The sequence below is a fragment of the Danio rerio genome, chromosome 9, assembly GCF_049306965.1.
Source record: "Danio rerio strain Tuebingen ecotype United States chromosome 9, GRCz12tu, whole genome shotgun sequence".
NCBI lineage: Eukaryota > Metazoa > Chordata > Actinopteri > Cypriniformes > Danionidae > Danio > Danio rerio.
Window position 1 is genome coordinate 40,041,247 of NC_133184.1, and position 23,832 is coordinate 40,065,078.

Consider the following 23,832-nt stretch of genomic DNA (forward strand, 5'->3'; position numbering starts at 1 on the left):
CAGCAGGAAGTTAAAAATATCCGACTTCCTGTTGAGTTTGAGATATGGCACCAAGAGACTTTTTCGTATGTTTTGGCATGTTTGAGGTGTGTGCCAATTTTCGTGCATGTGCATGATTCGTATATCAGGGGCTCATGCAATTAATTTTTTTAGGTGGCGCTGTCGAGTTGATTTGCCACGCCCACTTCAATATTGTTATGTGGATGTGTTCAGGAGAAGACTTTTACCAACCATGTGAAGTTTCAGGCTGATCAGACATTGTGGGGTTGAGTTATGAAGCCTTCCAGGTCAATGGCGAAGCATTGAGGTTTGTCATGCCGCCATGGACACGCCCCTCTCCGAAAACTCTAGATCTTCACAATATATCATCACTAGAGCTTTTAGATAACACTACCCAATTTTGGTGCTGATACGATAAAATTTGTGGGAGGAGTTTGTTACTTTGTAAAACATGTCATTTCCTGTGGCCAGCAGGTGGCGCTGTAACTGTATCTGGATATTGGCATGTAAACGTGTTCAGGTCAGGACTGTTATCAAGCGTGTGATTTTTGAGGCAGATCGGATAATGCATGTCTGAGTTATAACGACTTCCTGTTTTGTGGCGAATCGTCAAACTTTGCGAGGCCGCCACCGACACGCCCATCGACGAAAACTCTAAAGCTTCGCAATTTAACATCGCCAAGGCTTTAAGATGACAAAACCCAATTTTGGTGTCGATCGGATAAAATCCCTAGGAGGAGTTCGTTAAAATACAACACCTGGAAATGGAAAAAACGCCACTTTTTCGCCGCGGGAAGTCAAAAATATCCGACTTCCTGTTGGGTTTGAGATATGGCTCCAAGAGACTTTTTCGTATGTTTTGGTGTGTTTGAGGTGTGTGCCAATTTTCGTGCATGTGCGTGATTCGTAGATCGGGGGCTCGTCCGTTTAATTTTTCTAGGTGGCGCTGTCGAGTCATTTTGCCACGCCCACTTCCGAGACCCATAATAAACGTAAATTTTCGCCACTTCTGAGGCGTGTGCAAAGTTCCGTGAGTTTTCGGGCATGTTTAGCCCCTCAAAATCGCGATTCATTCCGGAAAAGAATAATAATAATAATAATAATAATAATAATAATAAACGGAGCAATTCCAATAGGGCCTTGCACCGTTCGGTGCTCGGTCCCTAATAAACGGAGCAATTCCAATAGGGCCTACGCACCGTTTCGGTGCTCGGTCCCTAATAATTAAAGCTGCAAGCAGCGATGATAGGGACCTCGCACCCGGGCTCACCGCCGCCCGGTGGCCTTACAATTGACAGAGAACAGCGAACAATAATAATTTAAGCTAATATATTTTTAAAAATCTAAGAAAATCACACATTTATGCCAAACCTCCTCCTGTCAGCAGGTGGCGCTATAACTTTGACTCACAATTGGCATGTAGATGTCTTCCGGAGAGGAATCTTATCAACCGTGTGAAGTTTCAGGCACATGGGACATTGTGTGGCTGAGTTATAAGCCAAACTACCCTCTGCCAGCAGGTGGCGTTATAACTGACTCAATATTGTTATGTGGATGTGTTCAGGAGTGGACTTTTATCAACCATGTGAAGTTTCAGGCTGATCAGAGATTGTGTGGCCGAGTTACAAGCCAAACTTCCTTCTGCCAGCAGGTGGTGCTATGACTCTGACTCAATATTATTATGTAGATGTATTCAGGAGAGGACTTTTATAAACCCTGTGAAGTTTCAGGCTGATCGGACATTGTATGGTCGAGTTATAAGGACTTCCTGTTCCATGGCGAAGCAGTGAGGTTTGTCATGCCGCCACGGACACGCCCCTCTCTGAAAACTCTAGATCTTCACAATATATCATCGCTAGAGCTTTCAGATAACACTACCCAATTTTGGTGCTGATACGATAAAATTTGTGGTAGAAGTTTGTTACTCCGTAAAACATATCATTTCCTGTGGCCAGCAGGTGGCGCTATAACTGTATCTGGATATTGGCATGTAAACGTGTTCAGGTCAGGACTCTTATTAAGCGTGTGAATTTTAAGGCAGATCGAATAATGCATGCCTGAGTTATAACGACTTCCTGTTTTGTGGCGAATCATCAAAGTTTGCGAGGCCGCCAAGGACACGCCCATCGATGAAAACTCTAAAGCTTCGCAATTTAACATCGCCAAGGCCTTTAGATGACAAAACCCAATTTTGGTGTCGATCGGATAAAATCCCTAGGAGGAGTTCGTTAAGATACAACGCCTGGAAATGGCAAAAATGCCACTTATTTGGCGCAGGAAGTTAAAAATATCCGACTTCCTGTTGGGTTTGAGATATGGCTCCAAGAGACTTTTTCGTATGTTTTGGCATGTTTGAGGGGTGTGTCAATTTTCGTGCATGTGCGTGATTCGTAGATCAGGGGCTCGTCCGTTTAAATTTTATAGGTGGCGCTGTCGAGTCATTTTGCCACGCCCACTTCATAATTGTTATGTGGATGTGTTCAGGAGAGGACTTTTATCAACCATGTGAAGTTTCAGGCTGTTCGCACATTGTGTGGTTGAGTTATAAGGACTTCTTGTTCCATGGCGAAGCGTTGAGGTTTGTCATGCCGCCACGGACACGCCCCTCTGCGAAAACTCTAGATCTCCACAATATATCATTGCTAGGGCTTTCAGACAACACAACCCAAATTTGGTGCTGATACGAAAAAATTTGTGGGAGAAGTTTGTTACACCGTAAAACATGTCATTTCCAGTGGCCAGCAGGTGGCGCTATAACTGTATCTGGATATTGGCATGTAAACGTGTTCAGGTCAGGACTCTTATCAAACGTGTGAATTTTGAGGCAGATCGGATAATGCATGCCTGAGTTATAACAACTTCCTGTTTTTTGGCGAATCGTCAAAGTTTGCAAGGCCGCCACGGACACGCCCATCGACGAAAACTCTAAAGCTTCGCAATTTAACATCGCCAAGGCCTTTAGATGACAAAACCCAATTTTGGTGTCGATCGGATAAAATCCCTAGGAGGAGTTCGTCAAAATACAACGCCTGGAAATGTCAAAAACGTCATTTTTTCGCCGCAGGAAGTTAAAAATATCCGACTTCCTGTTGGGTTTGAGATATGGCTCCAAGAGACTTTTTCGTATGTTTTGGCATGTTTGAGGGGTGTGTCAATTTTCGTGCATGTGCGTGATTCGTAGATCAGGGGCTCGTCCGTTTAAATTTTATAGGTGGCGCTGTCGAGTCATTTTGCCACGCCCACTTCATAATTGTTATGTGGATGTGTTCAGGAGAGGACTTTTATCAACCATGTGAAGTTTCAGGCTGTTCGCACATTGTGTGGTTGAGTTATAAGGACTTCTTGTTCCATGGCGAAGCGTTGAGGTTTGTCATGCCGCCACGGACACGCCCCTCTGCGAAAACTCTAGATCTCCACAATATATCATTGCTAGGGCTTTCAGACAACACAACCCAAATTTGGTGCTGATACGAAAAAATTTGTGGGAGAAGTTTGTTACACCGTAAAACATGTCATTTCCAGTGGCCAGCAGGTGGCGCTATAACTGTATCTGGATATTGGCATGTAAACGTGTTCAGGTCAGGACTCTTATCAAACGTGTGAATTTTGAGGCAGATCGGATAATGCATGCCTGAGTTATAACAACTTCCTGTTTTTTGGCGAATCGTCAAAGTTTGCAAGGCCGCCACGGACACGCCCATCGACGAAAACTCTAAAGCTTCGCAATTTAACATCGCCAAGGCCTTTAGATGACAAAACCCAATTTTGGTGTCGATCGGATAAAATCCCTAGGAGGAGTTCGTCAAAATACAACGCCTGGAAATGTCAAAAACGTCATTTTTTCGCCGCAGGAAGTTAAAAATATCCGACTTCCTGTTGGGTTTGAGATATGGCTCCAAGAGACTTTTTCGTATGTTTTGGCATGTTTGAGGTGTGTGCCAATTTTCGTGCATGTGCGTGATTCGTATATCGGGGGCTCGTCCGTTTAATTTTTCTAGGTGGCGCTGTCGAGTCAATTTGCCACGCCTACTTCCGAAGCCCATAACAAACGTAAATTTTTGCCACTTCTGAGGCCTGTGCAAAGTTCCGTGAGTTTTCGGGCATGTTTAGCCCCTCAAAACCGCGATTCATTCCGCGGAAGAAGAAGAAGAAGAATAATTAAAGCTGCAAGCAGCGATGATAGGGACCTCGCACCCGGGCTCACCGCCGCCCGGTGACCTTACAATGACAGAGAACAGCGAAAAATAATATTTTAAGCCAATATATTTTAAAAAATCTAAGAAAATCACAGATTTATGCCAAACTTCCTCCTGTCAGCAGGTGGCGCTATGACTGTGACTCAAGATTGGCATGTAGATGTCTTCCAGAGAGGAATCTTATCAACCATGTGAAGTTTCAGGCACATGGGACATTGTGTGGCTGAGTTATAAGCCAAACTACCTTCTGCCAGCAGGTGGCGCAATGACTGACTCAATATTGTTATGTAGATGTGTTTAGGAGAGGACTTTTATCAATCATGTGAAGTTTCAGGCAGATCAGACATTGTGTGGTTGAGTTATAAGAACTTCCTGTTCCATGGCGAAGCGTTGAGGTTTGTCATGCCGCCACGGACACGCCCCTCTGTGAAAACTCTAGATCTTTGCAATATATATCATCGCTAGAGCTTTCAGATGACACCACCCAAATTTGGTGCTGATACGATAAAATTTGTGGGAGGAGTTTGTTACAATGTAAAACCTGTCATTTCCTGTGGCCAGCAGGTGGCGCTATAACTGTATCTTGATATTGTCATGTAAACGTGTTCAGGTCAGGACTCTTATCCAACGTGTGAATTTTGAGGCAGATTGGATAATGCATGCCTGAGTTATAATGACTTCCTGTTTTGTGGCGAATCGTCAAAGTTTGCGAGGCCGCCACGAACACGCCCATCAACAAAAACTCTAAAGCTTCGCAATTTAACATCGCCAAGGCCTTTAGATGACAAAACACAATTTTGGTGTCGATCGGATCAAATCCCTAGGAGGAGTTCGTTAAGATACAAAGCCTGGAAATGGCAAAAATGCCACTTATTTGCCGCAGGAAGTACAAAATATCCGACTTCCTGTTGGGTTTGAGATATGGCTCCAAGAGACTTTTTCGTATGTTTTGACATGTTTGAGGTGTGTGCCAATTTTCGTGCATGTGCGTGATTCGTAGATCAGGGGCTCGTCCGTTTAATTTTTATAGGTGGCGCTGTCGAGTCATTTTGCCACGCCCACTTTATTATTGTTATGAGGATGTGTTCAGGAGAGGACTTTTATCAACCATCTGAAGTTTTAGGCAGATTGGACATTGTGTGGTTGAGTTATAAGGACTTTCTGTTCCATGGCGAAGCGTTGAGGTTTGTCATGCCGCCACGGACACACCCCTCTGCAAAAACTCTAGATCTTCACAATATATCATTGCTAGGGCTTTCAGATAAGACCACTTAAATTTGGTGCGGATACGAAAAAATTTGTGGGAGGAGTTTGTTACGATGTAAAACATGTCATTTCCTGTAGCCAGCAGGTGGCGCTATAACTGTATCTGGATATCGGCATGTACACGTGTTCAGGTCAGGACTCTTATCAAGCGTGTGAATTTTGAGGCAGATTGGGTAATGCATGCCTGAGTTATAACGACTTCCTGTTTTGTGGCGAATCGTCAAAGTTTGCGAGGCCGCCACGGACACGCCCATCGACGAAAACTCTAAAGCTTCGCAATTTAACATCGCCAAGGCCTTTAGATGACAAAACCCAATTTTGGTGTTGATCGGATAAAATCCCTAGGAGGAGTTCGTTAAAATACAACGCCTGGAAATGGCAAAAACGCCACTTTTTCGCCGCAGGAAGTTAAAAATATTCGACTTCCTGTTGGGTTTGAGATATGGCTCCAAGAGACTTTTTCGTATGTTTTGGCATGTTTGAGGTGTGTGCCAATTTTCGTGCATGTGCGTGATTCGTGGATCGGGGGCTCGTCCGTTTAATTTTTCTAGGTGGCGCTGTCGAGTCATTTTGCCACGCCCACTTCTGAAGCCCATAAAAAACGTAAATTTTCGCCACTTCTGAGGCGTGTGCAAAGTTGCGTGAGTTTTCGGGCATGTTTAGCCCCTCAAAATCGCGATTCATTGGAGAGAAGAATAATAATAATAATAAACGGAGCAATTCCAATAGGGCCTTGCACCGTTCGGTGCTCGGTCCCTAATAATTAAAGCTGCAAGCAGCGATGATAGGGACCTCGCACCCGGGCTCACCGCCGCCCGGTGGCCTCAGGATGACAGAGAACAGCGAACAGTAATAATTTAAGCCGATATATTAAAAAAATCTGAGAAAATCACAGATTTATGCCAAACTTCCTCCTGTCAGCAGGTGGCGCTATAACTGTGACTCAAGATTGGCATGTAGATGCCTTCAATAGAGAAATCTTATCAACCATGTGAAGTTTCAGGCAGATCAGACATTGTGTGGTTGAGTTATAAGGACTTCCTGTTCCATGGCGAAGCGTTGAGGTTTGTCATGACGCCACGGACACGCCTCTCTGCGAAAACTCTAGATCTTGACAATATATCATCACTTGAGCTTTCAGATAACAACCAACCAAATTTGGTGCTGATATGAAAAAATTTGTGGGAGGAGTTTATTACTCTGTAAATCATGACATTTCCTGTGGCCAGCAGGTGGCGCTATAACTGTATCTGGATATTGGCATGTAAACGTGTTCTGGTCTGGACTCTTATTAAACATGTGAATTGAGGCAGATCGGATAATGCATGCCTGAGTTATAATGACTTCCGGTTTTGTGGCGAATCGTCAAAGTTTGCGGGGCCGCCATGGACACGCCCATCGAAAAAAACTATAAAGCTTCGCAATTTATCATCGCCAAGGCCTTTAGATGACAAAACCCAATTTTGGTGTCGATAGCATAAAATCCCTAGGAGGAGTTCGTTAAGATACAATGCCTGGAAATGGCAAAAATGCCACTTATTTGCAGCAGGAAGTAAAAAATATCCGACTTCCTGTTGTGTTTGAGATATGGCTTCAAGAGACTTTTTCGTATGTTTTGGTGTGTTTGAGGTGTGTGCCAATTTTCGTGCATGTACGTGATTCGTAGATCAGGTGCTCGTCCGTTTAATTTTTATAGGTGGCGCTGTCGAGTCATTTTGCCACGCCCACTTCAATATTGTTATGGGGATGTGTTCAGGAGAGGACTTTTATCAACCATATGAAGTTTCAGGCTGACCGGACTTTGTGTGGTTGAGTTATGAGGACTTCCTGTTCCATGGCGAAGCGTTGAGGTTTGTCATGCCGCCACGGACACGCCCCTCTCCGAAAACTCTAGATCTTCACAATATATCACCGATAGAGCTTTCAGATGACACCACTCAAATTTGGTGCTGATACCATAAAATTTGTGGGAGGAGTTTGTTACAGTGTAAAACATGTCATTTCCTGTGGCCAGCAGTTGGCGCTATAACTATATCTGGATATCGGCATGTAAACGTGTTCAGGTCAGGACACTTATCAAGCGTGTGAGTTTTGAGGCAAATCGGATAATGCATGCCTGAGTTATAACGACTTCCTGTTTTGTGGCGAATCATCAAAGTTTGCGAGGCCGCCACGGACACGCCCATCGACGAAAACTCTAAAGCTTCGCAATTTAACATCGCCAAGGCCTTTAGATGACAAAACCCAATTTTGGTGTCGATGGGATAAAATCCCTTGGAGGAGTTCGTTAAAATACAACGCCTGGAAATGGCAAAAACGCCACTTTTTCGCCGCAGGAAGTTAAAAATATCCGACTTCCTGTTGGGTTTGAGATATGGCTCCAAGAGACTTTTTCGTATGGTTTGGCATGTTTGAGGTGTGTGCCAATTTTCGTGCATGTGCGTGATTCGTGTATCGGGGGCTCGTCCGTTTAATTTTTCTAGGTGGCGCTGTCGAGTCATTTTGCCACGCCCACTTCCGAGACCCATATCAACCTGCTATTTACACCGTGTTTGGTGTGTGTGCAAATTTTCATGAGTTTTCGGGCATGTTTAGACCCTCAAAAGTGCCCCGATAGGGGGCGGAATAATAATAATAATAATAATTAAAGCTGCAAGCAGCGATGATAGGGACCTCGCACCCGGGCTCACCACCACCCGGTGGCCTCACGATGACAGAGAACAGCGAACAATATTAATTTAAGCCGATATATATAAAGAATTTGAAAAAATGACAGATTTATGCCAAACTTCTTCCTGTCAGCAGGTGGCGCTATGACTGAGATGCAAGATTGGCATGAATATGTCTTCTGGAGAGGAATCTTATCAACCATGTGATGTTACAGGCAGATCGGACATTGTTTGGCTGAGTTATAAGTAATTTCCTGTTGCCAGCAGGTGGCGCTATGAATGTGACTCAATATTGGCATGTACATGTCTTCAGGAGAGGATTTTAACTAACCATGTAAATTTTCAGGCTGGTCAGACTTTGTGTGGCTGAGTTATAAGCCAAACTATCTTCTGCCAGCAGGTGGCGCTATGACTGTGACTCAATATTGCAATGTAGATGTCTTCAGGAGAGGAATTTAATCAACCATGTGAAGTTTCAGGCAGATCAGAGATCGTGTGGCTGAGTTATAAGCCAAAATACCTTCTACCAGCAGGTGGCGCTATGACAGACTCAATATAATTATGTAGATGTGCTTAGGAGAGGACTTTCATCAACCATGTGAAGTTTCACGCAGATCGGGCATTGTGTGGTTGAGTTACAAGCCAAACTACCTTCTACCAGCAGGTGGCGCTATGACAGGCTCAATATTGTTATGTGGATGTGTTCAGGAGATGAATATAATCAACCTCGTGAAGTTTCAGGCAGATCGGACATTGTGTGGTTGAGTTATAAGCATTTCCTGTTCCATGGCGAAGCGTTGAGGTTTGTCATGCCGCCACGGACACGCCCTTCTGCAAAATCTCTAGATCTTCACAATATATCATTGCTAGAGCTTTCAAATAACATCACTCAAATTTGGTGCTGATATAATAAAGTTTGCGGAAGGAGTATATTACAATGTAAAACGTCATTTCCTGTGGCCAGCAGGTGGCGCTATAACTCTATCCGGATATCATTATATAAACGTATTCAGGTCAGGACTGTTATCAAATGTGTGAATTTTGAGGCAGATCGGATAAAGCATGCCTGAGTTATAACGACTTCCTGTTTTGTGGCGAATCGTCAACGTTTGCGAGGCCGCCACGGACACGCCCATCGATGAAAACTCTAAAGCTTCGCAATTTAACATCGCCAAGGCCTTTAGATGACAAAACCCAATTTTGGTGTCGATCGGATAAAATCCCTAGGAGGAGTTCGTTAAAATACAACGCCTGGAAATGGCAAAAACGCCACTTTTTCGCCGCAGGAAGTTAAAAATATCCGACTTCCTGTTGGGTTTGAGATATGGCTCCAAGAGACTTTTTCGTATGTTTTGGCATGTTTGAGGTGTGTGCCAATTTTCGTGCATGTGCGTGATTCGTGGATCGGGGGCTCGTCCGATTAGTTTTTGTAGGTGGCGCTGTCGAGTCATTTTGCCACGCCCACTTCATTATTGTTATGAGGATGTGTTCAGGAGAGGACTTTTATCAACCATGTGAAGTTTCAGGCAGATCGGACATTGTGTGCTTGAGTTATAAAGACTTCCTGTTCCATGGCGAAGCGATGAGGTTTGTCATGCCGCCACGGACACGCCCCTCTGCGAAAACTCTACATCTTCACAATATATCATCGCTAGGGCTTTCAGATAACACAACCCAAATTTGGTGCTGATACGAAAAAATTTGTGCGAAGAGTTTGTTACGATGTAAAACATGTCATTTCCTGTGGCCAGCAGGTGGCGCTGTAACTGTATCTGGATATTGGCATGTAAACGTGTTCAGGTCAGGACTCTTATCAAACGTGTGAATTTTGAGGCAGATCGGATAATGCATGCCTGAGTTATAATGACTTCCTGTTTTGTGGCGAATCATCAAAGTTTGCGAGGTCGCCACGGACACGCCCATCGACGAAAACTCTAAAGCTTCGCAATTTAACATTGCCAAGGCCTTTAGATGACAAAACCCAATTTTGGTGTCGATCGGATAAAATCCCTAGGAGGAGTTCGTTAAATTACAACGCCTGGAAATGGCAAAAAAGCCACTTTTTCGCCGCAGGAAGTTAAAATTATCCGACTTCCTGTTAGGTTTGAGATATGGGTCCAAGAGACTTTTTCGTATGTTTTGGCGTGTTTGAGGTGTGTGCCAATTTTCGTGCATGTGCGTGATTCGTGTATCGGGGGCTCGTCCGTTTAATTTTTCTAGGTGGCGCTGTTGAGTCATTTTGCCACGCCCACTTCCGAGACCCATATCAACCTGCTATTTACACCGCGTTTGGTGTGTGTGCAAATTTTCATGAGTTTTCGGGCATGTTTAGACCCTCAAAAATGCCCCGATAGGGGGCGGAATAATAATAATAATAATAATAAAAAACGGAGCAATTCCAATAGGGCCTACGCACCGTTTCGGTGCTCGGTCCCTAATAATAATAAAAAACGGAGCAATTCCAATAGGGCCTACGCACCGTTTCGGTGCTCGGTCCCTAATTAAAGCTGCAAGCAGCGATGATAGGGACCTCGCACCCGTGCTCACCGCCTCCCGGTGGCCTCAGGATGACAGAGAACAGTGAACAATAACAATTTAAGCCGATATATATAAAAACCTGAGAAATCCACAGATTTATGCCAAACTTCCTCCTGTCAGCAGGTGGCGCTATGACTGTGACTCAGTTTTGTCATGTAGATGTCTTCAGGAGAATAATTTTATCAACTATGTGAAGTTTCAAGCAGTTCTGACATTGTGTGGCTGAGTTATAAGCCAAACTACCTTCTGCCAGCAGGTGGCGCTATAACTGACTCAATATTGTTATGTAGATGTGTTCAGGAGAAGACTTTTATCAACCATGTGAAGTTTCAGGCAGATCGGACATTGTGTGGCTGAGTTATAAGCCAAATTACCTGTTGCCAGCAGGTGGCGCTATGACTGTGACTCAATATTGGCATGTAGATGTGTTTAGGAAAGGACTTTTATCAACCCTGTGAAGTTTCAGGCTGATTGGACATTGTGTGGCTGAGTTATAAGCAAAACTACCTTCTGTCACTAGGTGGCGCTATGACTGACTCAATATTGGCATTTAGATGTCTTCAGGAGAGGAATTTAATCAACCATGTAAAGTTTCAGGCAGATCAGACATTGTGTGGTTGAGTTATAAGGACTTCCTTTTTCATGGCGAAGCGTTGAGGTTTGTCATGCCACCACAGACACGCCCCTCTGCGAAAACTCTAGATCTTTACAATATATCATCGCTTGAGCTTTCAGATACACAACCAACCAAATTTGGTGCTTATATGAAAAAATTTGTGGGAGGAGTTTATTACTTTGTAAATCATGACATTTTCTGTGGCCAGCAGGTGGCGCTGTAACTGTATCTGGATATCGGCATGTAAACTTGTTCTGGTCTGGACTCTTATCAAACGTGTGAATTTTGAGGCAGATCGGATAATGCATGCCTGAGTTATAACGACTTCCTGTTTTGTGGCGAATCGTTAAAGTTTGCGAGGCCGCCACGGACACGCCCATCGACGAAAACTCGAAAGCTTCGCAATTTAACATCGCCAAGGCCTTTAGATGATAAAACCCAATTTTGGTGTCGATCGGATAAAATCCCTAGGAGGAGTTCGTTAAAATACAACGCCTGAAAATGGCAAAATCGCCACTTTTTCGCCGCAGGAAGTTAATAATATCTGACTTCCTGTTGGGTTTGAGATATGGCTCCAGGAGACTTTTTCGTATGTTTTGGCATGTTTAAGGTGTGTGCCAATTTTCGTGCATGTGCGTGATTCGTAGATCGGGGGCTCGTCCGTTTAATTTTTCTAGTTGGCGCTGTCGAGTCATTTTGCCACGCCCACTTCAATATTGTTATGTGGATGTGTTCAAGAGATGACGTTTATCAACCACGTGAAGTTTCAGGCAGATCGGACATTGTGTGGTTGAGTTATAAGGACTTCCTTTTCCATGGCGAAGCGTTGAGGTTTTTCATGCCGCCACGGACACGCCCCTCTGCAAAAACTCTAGATCTTCACAATATATCACCGATAGAGCTTTCAGATGACGCCACTCAAATTTGGTGCTGATACGAAAAAAATTGTGGGAGGAGTTTGTTACACTGTAAAACATGTCATTTCCTGTGGCCAGCAGGTGGCGCTGTAACTGAATCTGGATATCGGCATGTAAACGTGTTCAGGTCAGGACTCTTATCAAGCGTGTGAATTTTGAGGTAGATCTGATAATGCATGCCTGAGTTATAACGACTTCCTGTTTTGTGGCGAATTGTCAAAGTTTGCGAGGCCGCCACGGACACGCCCATCGACAAAAACTCTAAAACTTCGCAATTAAACATCGCCAAGGCCTTTACATGACAAAACCCAATTTTGGTGTTGATCGGATAAAATCCCTAGGAGGAGTTCGTTAAAATACAACACCTGGAAATGGCAAAAACGCCACTTTTTCGCCGCAGGAAGTCAAAAATATCCGACTTCCTGTTGGGTTTGAGATATGGCTCCAAGAGACTTTTTCGTATGTTTTGGCATGTTTGAGGTGTGTGCCAATTTTCGTGCATGTGTGTGATTCGTGGATCGGGGGCTCGTCCGTTTAATTTTTCTAGGTGGCGCTGTCGAGTCATTTTGCCACGCCCACTTCCGAGACCCATATCAACCTGCTATTTACACCGGGTTTGGTGTGTGTGCAAATTTTCATGAGTTTTCGGGCATGTTTAGACCCTCAAAAGTGCCCCGATAGGGGGCGGAATAATAATAATAATAATAATTAAAGCTGCAAGCAGCGATGATAGGGACCTCGCACCCGGGCTCACCGCCGCCCGGTGACCTTACGATGACAGAGAACAGCGAACAATAATAATATAAGCCGATATATATATAAAAAAACTAAGAAAAATACAGATTTATGCCAAACTTCCTCCTGTCAGCAGGTGGCGCTATACCTGTGACTAAAGATTGGCATGTAGATGTCTTCAGGAGAGGAATTTAATCAACCATGTGAAGTTTCAGGCACATGGGACATTTTGTGGCTGAGTTATAAGCCAAACTACCTTTTGCCAGCAGGTGGCGTTATGACTGACTCAATATTGTTATGGGGATGTGTTTAGGAGTGGACTTTTATCAAACATGTGAAGTTTCAGGCAGATCAGAGATTGTGTGGAGATTGTGTTATAAGACAATTTACATTCTGCCAGCAGGTGGCGCTATTAAAAACTCAATATTATTATGTAGATGTGCTCAGGAGAGGACTTTCATCAACCATGTGACATTTTAGACAGATCGGACATTGTGTGGCCGAGTTACAAGCCAAACTACCTTCTGCCAGCAGATGGCGCTATTACTGACTCAATATTGTTATGTAGATGTGTTCAAGAGAGGACTTTTATCAATCAGGTGAAGTTTCAGGCGGATCGGACATTGTGTGGTAGAGTTATAAGGACTTCCTGTTCCATGGCGAAGCGTTGAGGTTTGTCATGCCACCACAGACACGCCCCTCTGCGAAAACTCTAGATCTTCACAATATATCATTGCTAGAGCTTTCAGATGACACCACTCTATTTTGGTGCTGATACGGGAAAGTTTGTGGTAGGAGTTTGTTATAGTGTCAAACATGTCATTTCCTGTGGCCAGCAGGTGGCGCTATAACTGTATCTGGATATCGGCATGTAAACCTGTTCAGGTCAGGACTGTTATTAAATGTGTGAATTTTGAGGCAGATCTGATAATGCATGCCTGAGTTATAAAGACTTCCTGTTTTGTGGCGAATCATCAAAGTTTGCGAGGCCGCCACGGACACGCCCATCGACAAAAACTCTAAAGCTTCGCAATTTAACATCGCCAAGGCCTTTAGATGATAAAACCCAATTTTGGTGTTTATCAGATAAAATCCCTAGGAGGAGTTCGTTAAAATACAACGCCTGGAAATGGCAAAAATGCCACTTTTTCGCCGCAGGAAGTTAATAATATCTGACTTCCTGTTAGGTTTGAGATATGGCTCCAAGTGACTTTTTCGTATGTTTTGGCATGTTTGAGGTGTGTGCCAATTTTCGTGCATGTGCGTGATTCGTAGCTCGGGGGCTCGTCCATTTAATTATTCTAGGTGGCGCTGTCGAGTCATTTTGCCACGCCCACTTCAATATTGTTATGTGGATGTGTTCAAGAGATGACGTTTATAAACCATGTGAAGTTTCAGGCAGATCGGACATTGTGTGGTTGAGTTATAAGGACTTCCTGTTCCATGGCGAAGCGTTGAGGTTTGTCATACCGCCACGGACACACCCCTCTGCGAAAACTCTAGATCTTTACAATATATCATCGCTAGAGCTTTCAGATGACACCACTCAATTTAGGTGCTGATACAAAAAAATTTGTGGGAGGAGTTTATTACTCCGTAAATCATGTCATTTCCTGTGGCCAGCAGGTGGCGCTATATTTATATCTGTATATTGGCATGTAAACGTGTTCAGGTCAGGACGCTTATCAAGCGTGTGAATTTTGAGGCAGATCTGATAATGCATGCCTGAGTTATAACCACTTCCTGTTTTGTGGCGAATCATCAAAGTTTGCAAGGGCGCCACGGACACGCCCATCGACGAAAACTCTAAAGCTTCGCAATTTAACATCGCCAAGGCCTTTAGATGACAAAACCCAATTTTGGTGTAAATCGGATAAAATCCCTAGGAGGAGTTCGTTAAAATACAACGCCTGGAAATGGCAAAAACGCCACTTTTTCACCGCAGGAAGTTAAAAATATCCGACTTCCTGTTGGGTTTGAGATATGGCTCCAAGAGACTTTTTCGTATGGTTTGGCATGTTTGAGGTGTGTGCCAATTTTTGTGCATGTGCGTGATTCGTGTATCGGGGGCTCGTCCGTTTAATTTTTCTAGGTGGCGCTGTCGAGTCATTTTGCCATGCCCACTTCCGAGACCCATATCAACCTGCTATTTACACCGGGTTTGGTGTGTGTGCAAATTTTCATGAGTTTTCGGGCATGTTTAGACCCTCAAAAGTGCCCCGATAGGGGGCGGAATAATAATAATAATAATAATAATAATAAAAAACGGAGCAATTCCAATAGGGCCTTGCACCGTTCGGTGCTCGGTCCCTAATAATAATAATAAAAAACGGAGCAATTCCAATAGGGCCTACGCACCGTTTCGGTGCTCGGTCCCTAATAAACGGAGCAATTTCAATAGGGCCTTGCACCGTTCGGTGCTCGGTCCCTAATAAACGGAGCAATTCCAATAGGGCCTTGCACCGTTCGGTGCTCGGTCCCTAAAAATGTGAGGTGCACCAGTGTTGGTTACGAACTTACAATTGTGTCTGTTAAAATCATATGAATTCACTAAACTCGGAAACAAGTCGGAAGTTTATGGTCAAATCGTGCCGTTCTGTGCAAAAAAAAACAACAAAAAAAAGTTGGAAAAAATTATAATAGTTTGTAACGTGTTATTATTTAATATAATAATGCATAAATATATGATTATGGTTTATAACTGTATACTATCAATTATACTTTATTAATGCTGTCAAACAATTAATTGCACAAAAGGTTTTAACATACACAAGTAGTTGTATATATTTGAGAATATATTTCAACAGGGTGTCCGCAGGGTCTTAAAAAGTATAAAGTAAATTAATTTAGAGAAGTTTAAGGCCATTTAAAAAGTCTTATTCTTTTATACAAGGTATTAAATTCGGTACCAGTATGCTAAAGTTTTCCTGAATTTAACCTGCGAATATTAAGATGTTGTGTAGTTCATAAAATCAATAAAATCCTGCTGTTATTGGCAACACCATTATTATGGTGGCTTGAAAAGCCAACATACTGTTATCTCACTTAAACTTATTATTATTCTGCTTCTTCTTCTTTCTTCTGAGACTAATTTTAAAGTCTATCTCCTCCTAACCCTTTCAAGCTTCATACCTCAAACTTTCGTCAAACCTTCAAACTGGTCTGACTCGGGTTGCTATATCTTTTCCGACAGATCCGACTTTCGGTTTTCCGAAAAACGACCCGGAAAATTCCCAAAATTCCCATTGACTTAACATTGGGTCAAACTTTGTGACCTCATAACTCTGCATCAGACTGTCCTACAGACTTCTAACTGGGCTCATTTAACTCAGTCTAGCCAGCAGCCAATAACTGATGACCTTTAAACTTACTAGCCACTCCCTAGCAACCACTTTTGGCACCCTAGCAACTGTCCCATAGACTTCCATTGTAAAAGACTGCCATTGACTTAACATTGAGTCAACCTTTGTGAGCTCATAACTCTGCATCAGACTGTCCTACAGACTAGAGTCAGGCCCCATTCAACTCAGTCTAGTCAGCAGCCAATCACTGATGACCTTTAGACTTACTAGCCACTCCCTAGCAACCACTTATGGCACCCTAGCAACTGTCCCGTAGACTTCCATTACAAAAGACTCTCATTGACTTAACATGGGATCAAACTTTGTGAGCTCATAACTCTGCATCAGACTGTCATAGAGACTAATGGCTGAGCTCATTTAACTCAGTCTAGCCAGCAGCCAATCACTGATGGCCTTTTAACTTTCTAGCCACACCCCTAACTACCACATACTGCACCCTAGCAACTGTCCTATAGAATGTAATTAGCTGTGCTATCAAATGCTTATAATTCTAACATGCTAATGACATGCCAATCATGCTAGCAACATGCTACTCATATGCTAATCATGCTAATGACATGCTAACTCATACTGGAAACATGCTAATGACATGCTAATTTGTACTAGAATCATGCTAGTAACATGCTAATTCAAACTAGACTCATGTTAATAACTGGCCTACATGCATATCTTTGGATAGCAGTGTCCTATTGACTTGGGGGATGGCTCATCTGACTCAGACAACCAATGAGCATCTCAATATGATAATGAAGCTCACAAGCCACGCCCCCAAATTGATTCCATAGACTTCCATTAAAATAGGCCAAGATGCATATCTTTGCATAGCAGTGTCATAGAGACATGGGGGTTGGTTCATTCGACTAAGACAACCAACCACATTCAAGTTCACTCTGTAACCTCGCCCATAGCAACAAAACAGAGTACCCTAGCAACCATTCATCAACAGCTATATCTCAGCATCAGAACATCGTAGAGACTTGGAGATTGGCTCGTTTGACTCATGCTAGCAAACGGAACTTCCTATATGCTACACATGCTAGCAGTGACTAGCTACATGCTAATATTGACTAGCCCAGTACTGTAACTTGCTAGAAATGCTTACTAAGTATAAATGTTTTATCAATCATGTATGTGAGGCTTGCCTAGTAACCAACCAGGGTACCCTAGCAACTGCCTAGCAACCACCCAAATTACCCTAGCAACCGCCTAGCAACCACCTAGCAACGGCCTAGTAATGCCTTAGTAAGGGCCTAGCGACCACTCAGGACACCCTAGCAACCGCCTAGCAACGCCTTAGCAACCACTCAGAATACCTTAGCAACCACCTAGCAACACCTTAGCAACCACCTAGCAACCACTTGGGACACCTTAGCAACCGCCTAGCAACACCTTAGCAACCACCTAGCAACCACTCAGAACACCCTAGCAACTGCCTAGCAACGCCTTAGCAACCACCTAGCAACCACTCAGGACACCCTAGCAACCACCTAGCAACACCTTAGCAACCACCTAGCAACCACTCAAGACACCCTAGCAACCACCTAGCAACGCCTTAGTAACCACTCAGAACACCCTAGCAACCATCTAGCAACCACTTAGGACACCTTAGCAACCACCTAGCAACACCTTAGCAACCACCTAGCAACCACTCAGAACACCCTAGCAACCGCCTAGCAACACCTTAGCAACTACCTAGCAACCACTTAGGACACCCTAGCAACCGCCTAGCAACACCTTAGCAACCACCTAGCAACCACTTAGGACACCCTAGCAACCGCCTAGCAACACCTTAGCAACCACCTAGCAACACCTTAGCAACCACCTAGCAACCACTCAGGACACCTTAGCAACCACCTAGCAACACCTTAGCAACCACCTAGCAACCACTCAGAACACCCTAGCAACCGCCTAGCAACACCTTAGCAACCACTCAGGACACCCTAGCAACCACCTAGCAACACCTTAGCAACCACCTAGCAACCACTCAGGACACCCTAGCAACCACCTAGCAACGCCTTAGCAACCACTCAGAATACCCTAGCAACCACCTAGCAACCACTTAGGACACCTTAGCAACCATCTAGCAACACCTTAGCAACCACTCAGAACACCCTAGCAACCGCCTAGCAACACCTTAGCAACCACCTAGCAACCACTCAGAATACCCTAGCGACCACCTTGCAACACCTTAGTAACCACTTAGCAACTAGTCAGAACACCTTAGCAACTGCCTAGCACCACCTTAGCAACCACTTAGCAACCACTCAAAACACCCTAGCAACCGCCTAGTAAAATGCTAATTCATGCTAGAATCATGCTAACAACATGCTAATTCATGCTAGAATCATGCTAGTAACATGCTAATTTATGCTAGATTTATGCTAACAACATGCTAATTCATGCTAGAATCATGCTAGTAACATGCTAATTCATGCTAGAATCATGCTAACAACATGCTAATTCATGTAAGAATCATGCTACTAACATGCTAATTCATGCTAGAATTATCCTAGTAGCATGCTAATTCATGCTAGAATCATGCTAGTAACATGCTAATTCAACCACTTCAAACTTTCAGATTCGGCTTTTCAAGCCACCATAAAGTTTGTCCTCAAACTTTAATATCTAGTTTCTGCTGTTGTAGGTGCCACCTGCTGGATAAGCATTTTTATTCAGTACATAAATAATGTTTTAGTTTAGGATTAGTTTCTTACAGTCAGTATTAAGTAAATATATCAAGTTAAATTGTCTCTCGATGTAACCGTTGAATCCTGAAGTGGCAATGAGGTCTTAATGTATGGAGTTTTAAAAACATCTTAAAACTTATTGGATTTTCCTCTCTGGTTCCTGTATATACCCTGTTCAAGCCACCTTTTGCACTGTTTTTCAATCAGTTACTTGAACTCTTCCCTTTTATGATCAATAACTTCTGGAATTCTATAATAGCTCTTCATCTTTCTCGGTCTGATAAAATTTTAACAACTGTAAACAACACGAAACAAACATTTTGACATTCTGCTAGCAATTCTTATATAGACCGGGTGTCCGCGAGGTCTTAAAGTATTAAAAGTTGATAAGTCATGAGAAAGTTAAGGCCCTTAAAAGGTATTAAAAAGTCTTTTTACGAGGTCTTAAATTTTGTTCCAAGTGTTTTCCAATGTGTTTGACTCCAAAAAACCATTAATATTTTTTTTTCCTCCTAATATTAACAACGCCGTGCTCGATCCAGGCAATTGGTTCAGGCAAGCTTCACAGCTATGCAACATTAGTTTGTTCATGCATGATTACTTGTATCATACGTCTTAGCACAAGTGGTTAGAGTATTTAAATGCTTGTTAATACCTGGTAAAAAAAGTAATGCTTACCATTTGTAATTGGATTGACGACTTTTTTCGTTACTTTCTAATGCGAGGAAAAATATTTCTCTTCTCTCCGCCTCCAGAAAAAAGACAGTCTATGTTGTTTTCTGCAACACAAACACGTAAGGTGGAAGATCTTGCACGGATCTCCCTTAAGAAGGAGCCGCTGTATGTGGGAGTGGACGATAATAAAGACACAGCCACTGTTGAAGGACTAGAACAGGTAAACTGCTCTTTTCAGCACCAGTTCTTCACATGTTTTTCGGGTAATATCTAAATAAATGTTATTTGTAGGGATATGTTGTGTGTCCTTCGGAGAAGCGTTTCCTGCTGCTGTTCACGTTTCTGAAGAAGAATCGCAAGAAGAAGCTGATGGTGTTTTTCTCATCCTGCATGTCGGTGAAGTTCCACTATGAGCTGCTCAATTACATCGATCTGCCCGTCATGGCTATTCATGTGAGTCAATAAGCGTAGAGACACACATGTAACCAGCGTTTGTGCAGTGTGCTGATGGTTTTGGTTTTACAGGGGAAGCAGAAACAGACAAAGAGAACCACAACGTTTTTCCAGTTTTGTAATGCAGATTCTGGCATTCTCCTCTGTACGGATGTGGCTGCCAGAGGTTTGGATATCCCCGAAGTGGACTGGATTGTTCAATTTGACCCACCTGATGATCCTAAGGTACAGCTGTTAGGCCCTTGTCTCATTTGAAGAAGCCTGGGTTTGTTTTTTTTAGATTTGTATGAGACTTTTCTGTTGATATTTCAGGAGTACATCCATCGTGTTGGGCGAACAGCTCGTGGTATTAATGGAAGAGGACATGCACTGCTGATCCTGAGGCCAGAGGAGCTTGGCTTTTTACGATTCCTCAAGCAGGCCAAAGTAGGACATTTTCTTGATAAGGGCACAGATAAACTTAAAAACACTACTTTGCAGAGATATTTGTTTTTATCCCTGAGCAGTGTTATTTATTATTTTTTTTACCGCTATGAAAAAAATTTAAAAAGACCCCTTGTAAATATTTATTCTTTATATATTTAGTTTACTAGATATGTGTTTGAGGAAAAATAACAAAGTTATTAGTGTACAATTATTATCATGTATAAATTTATAATTATTATAATAAATAATTATATGAATAATTTTAAATATAAAGGCCAAATAACATCTGTTCCCAAATTCAAATAAAAATATTGTCATCTTGAATCATTTTTATAGATTATTGGTCAGCACTGCAGATGTTTTGTTTTTTTTTTTTGGATTTTTTTTTTTCATGGATTCTTCCATGAAACCGGTTTGGTGATGTTTAAATTGAAAATAACCATTTAAATTGTGGCTCTTGTTTATTTTATCCAACATAAAATGCTCTAAATGACAACATTTTTACTTCCTTTGAAAGAAAGGTCATCAAATAACATACAGAGAAACTGAGGATTTTCAAGTCGTATCTTAAAGTTTTTTTTTTCCAATAGCTCTTTGCAGGGCTTGAAGTTAACTTTTTTGGTCACCAACACACTGTGGATTTCCAACATTACTAGTCACTCGCCATTTTCATTAGCCGCAATTTTGTTGTTGGGAAAATATATTTTGTTAGCATAAATTTGACTTTGACATGCTAAAATTACTTGATTTAGACTTTGTGTTATGTCCACATATCTCCTCGTTCATTTTATTTTTTTTGTGGGTTGTGTATGAGCTTGCTCAGTGTGCATAAGCAAATGGGTTATGGTTTCAAAGTGTCGCGTTGCAATTAGTTTTATTTCACATGATTTTTCATAGCTCAAAATTAGGGATTTACTTGATTTATCTCTGACCACAAAAAAATAAGTATTAATTTGTCAGCCACAATTTTTTAAATGATGCAAAATTGCTGTATACATGCACTTTTTATTCAACAAAACTTTCTTAAAAAAAAAAAAAAAAAAAACTATTGACATTAAGAAATAAGTTTTGTCATGTATATTGTACTATGCACAGTAGTCTGTCCTGGCTAAAGATCTCAGATTACCAGTTAACTACACAAATGGGAAGCTAATCTCCTATCAAAGCAATGTTATTGTAAAAACTGATAATTAAACCATATTAACAAAAATATCTGTAAACAAAAGAAAGCAGGTAAAAAACATACTGTGTGATGATAAAGTAATGATTACGTGCACACAGTGCAACATTAGCCCCATTAACAATTTATTAAAAGAATGGTTAAAGTGAAAGCGGCAACCGCAGCTGCTTACAAAAAGACACTTTAAAAAAAATAAAAAAATCCTGGGTTCTTGAGAGAAGCAGGACTGTGGATGCACTAGCATCGCTATTCCATTTCAAAGAGAATGTAAAAGTAATACTGCAAGAGTTTCCAAGCACGGTTGCTTCTTGCAAGGAAACGGGAACATGCACACTTTTTTTAGTGTGCATAACATCAAATCACTTGAAAATAAAACTTTAATTTAAAAAAAAAAGTGGCAAGTGGGAGTGACCGTCTAACCTGCCACATCTGAAATCTACCTGCAGTTGCCGGGCTTGCGGGTCTTAATGTCAAGCTCTAGCTCTGCGTATGAATTCAACATTGAAATACTCAGCATTTCTTTTTATGTTAGTAATTAAGCTGTTAATCAAGATATGTCTTTAAAAAAAACTAAATAGTTTTTTCCTCTACAGGTTCCCCTGAGTGAGTTTGAATTCTCCTGGACAAAAATCTCAGATATTCAATCTCAGGTAAGAATTCACTATTAGTCCAGTTGAACTTTTACATTTTTAACCTCACTGATGTAAAATGGTTTTAAAATGGAATATGTGGTATCTGCTTTCATCTTTTTCAGTTGGATAAACTGATCGAGAAAAACTACTACCTTCACAAATCAGCTCAGGAGGCCTACAAATCCTATGTCAGAGCTTATGATTCTCATTCCCTTAAGCAGATCTATAATGTAGAGACGCTGGACCTCCCGAAAGTGGCAATGTCCTTTGGATTTAAAGTGCCACCTTTTGTGGACCTCAGTATCCTTCCATCATTGTGTCAGTTCTCTTACTTGTGTCACTTAAACATAATGAGTTTGTTTTGAAGTATAATATGCGATTATGTTTGTACTAGGGTCAAAAAATAACTGGAATTCTGGCGAAAATGCCATTGGTACAAACTAAAATGTTCAGATTTAACTTGAACTAGGTTGATGTCATAGACTAAAAAAGGTTGCCTGCATATGTAGCCAATATTTGGCGCATTTCAACACAAAAAAAACTTAATAGTTTTAAAAATTACATTGATAGTCATTATTACAACATCACAAGCCATAACTTTTGTCACAATACTGCAGTCCTCCACTGATTTCTCAGATGTATAATTTACATACAGTTTGAATCATTTGTTATAGATTTCAGTTAAGAGTACTCTATTTGATTGGAGTAATTGGGTAAACTTGACATTTTAACAGAACACCTTTGCAAACTTTAGTGAGATGAAGTCCATCAGTCTGTCATGCTAGCACACATTATTAGTCTTTGGGTGAACAATTAACCCATGCAAGTTAATCCACAACCACTATTTAAAAATAAATAGTTTAATATGGTTATTATGGTAACAATATGGTAATATGGTTAACATGAATTCAAAGTATTTTTCAAATCAGTTTTTATCAATTCTGTGCATCCTTGCAGAATAAAAATATTAAAGATCATACTTTTCTACTTTCATGAAGCCATTTAACTGCATTTATTTTAGGGTTTTAGATTTAGCTGCCGTGTTTGTTCCTTAACCGTTTGCACTCTCAGATGTTCACAGCAGTAAAGGAGTGAAGCTACATAAGAGAGGTGGAGGCGGCGGCTTCGGATACCAGAAATCTAAAAACGTCCACAAGGCCAAGATCTTCAAACATGTCAACAAAGGCAAGGGAGACGGCAGACAGTTTTCACGCTGAGAATAATTTCCAGATATGCACCTCTTTCAGTTTATATGGAGTAACTGTCGGGCTACCTCAGTTGTGTGAGAGGAGCTCTGATCAGTCCGCATTCCATGTCTGTACAGAAATCTGTTTTCAGAGGCTGTTATATTGTTATATGATGCTGAATTTCTATTGTTACTGGCCTTATTAAACATGCAGATGTATGCTATGAATAGTTTTCGTGTTGTCCATCTCCTCATGACTAGGAGTGAGTGATAAAGACTTCTTGAATTAGCCTT

The 23,832-nt window shown here is 41.9% G+C and overlaps 1 protein-coding gene across 1 annotated transcript in view; it reads left to right on the forward strand.

The window, feature by feature from the left end:
* The window catches only part of ddx18 (DEAD (Asp-Glu-Ala-Asp) box polypeptide 18), a 37,175-nt gene extending 13,417 nt beyond the window's left edge, over positions 1–23,758 (forward strand). The window contains 7 exon segments of the mRNA NM_001003411.1: positions 19,742–19,881; positions 19,953–20,114; positions 20,187–20,339; positions 20,427–20,540; positions 22,314–22,370; positions 22,475–22,652; positions 23,424–23,758. Coding sequence (NP_001003411.1) covers positions 19,742–19,881; positions 19,953–20,114; positions 20,187–20,339; positions 20,427–20,540; positions 22,314–22,370; positions 22,475–22,652; positions 23,424–23,569 — 950 coding nt within the window. The 3' untranslated portion in view covers positions 23,570–23,758.
* The last annotated feature ends 74 nt before the right edge of the window (positions 23,759–23,832 follow it).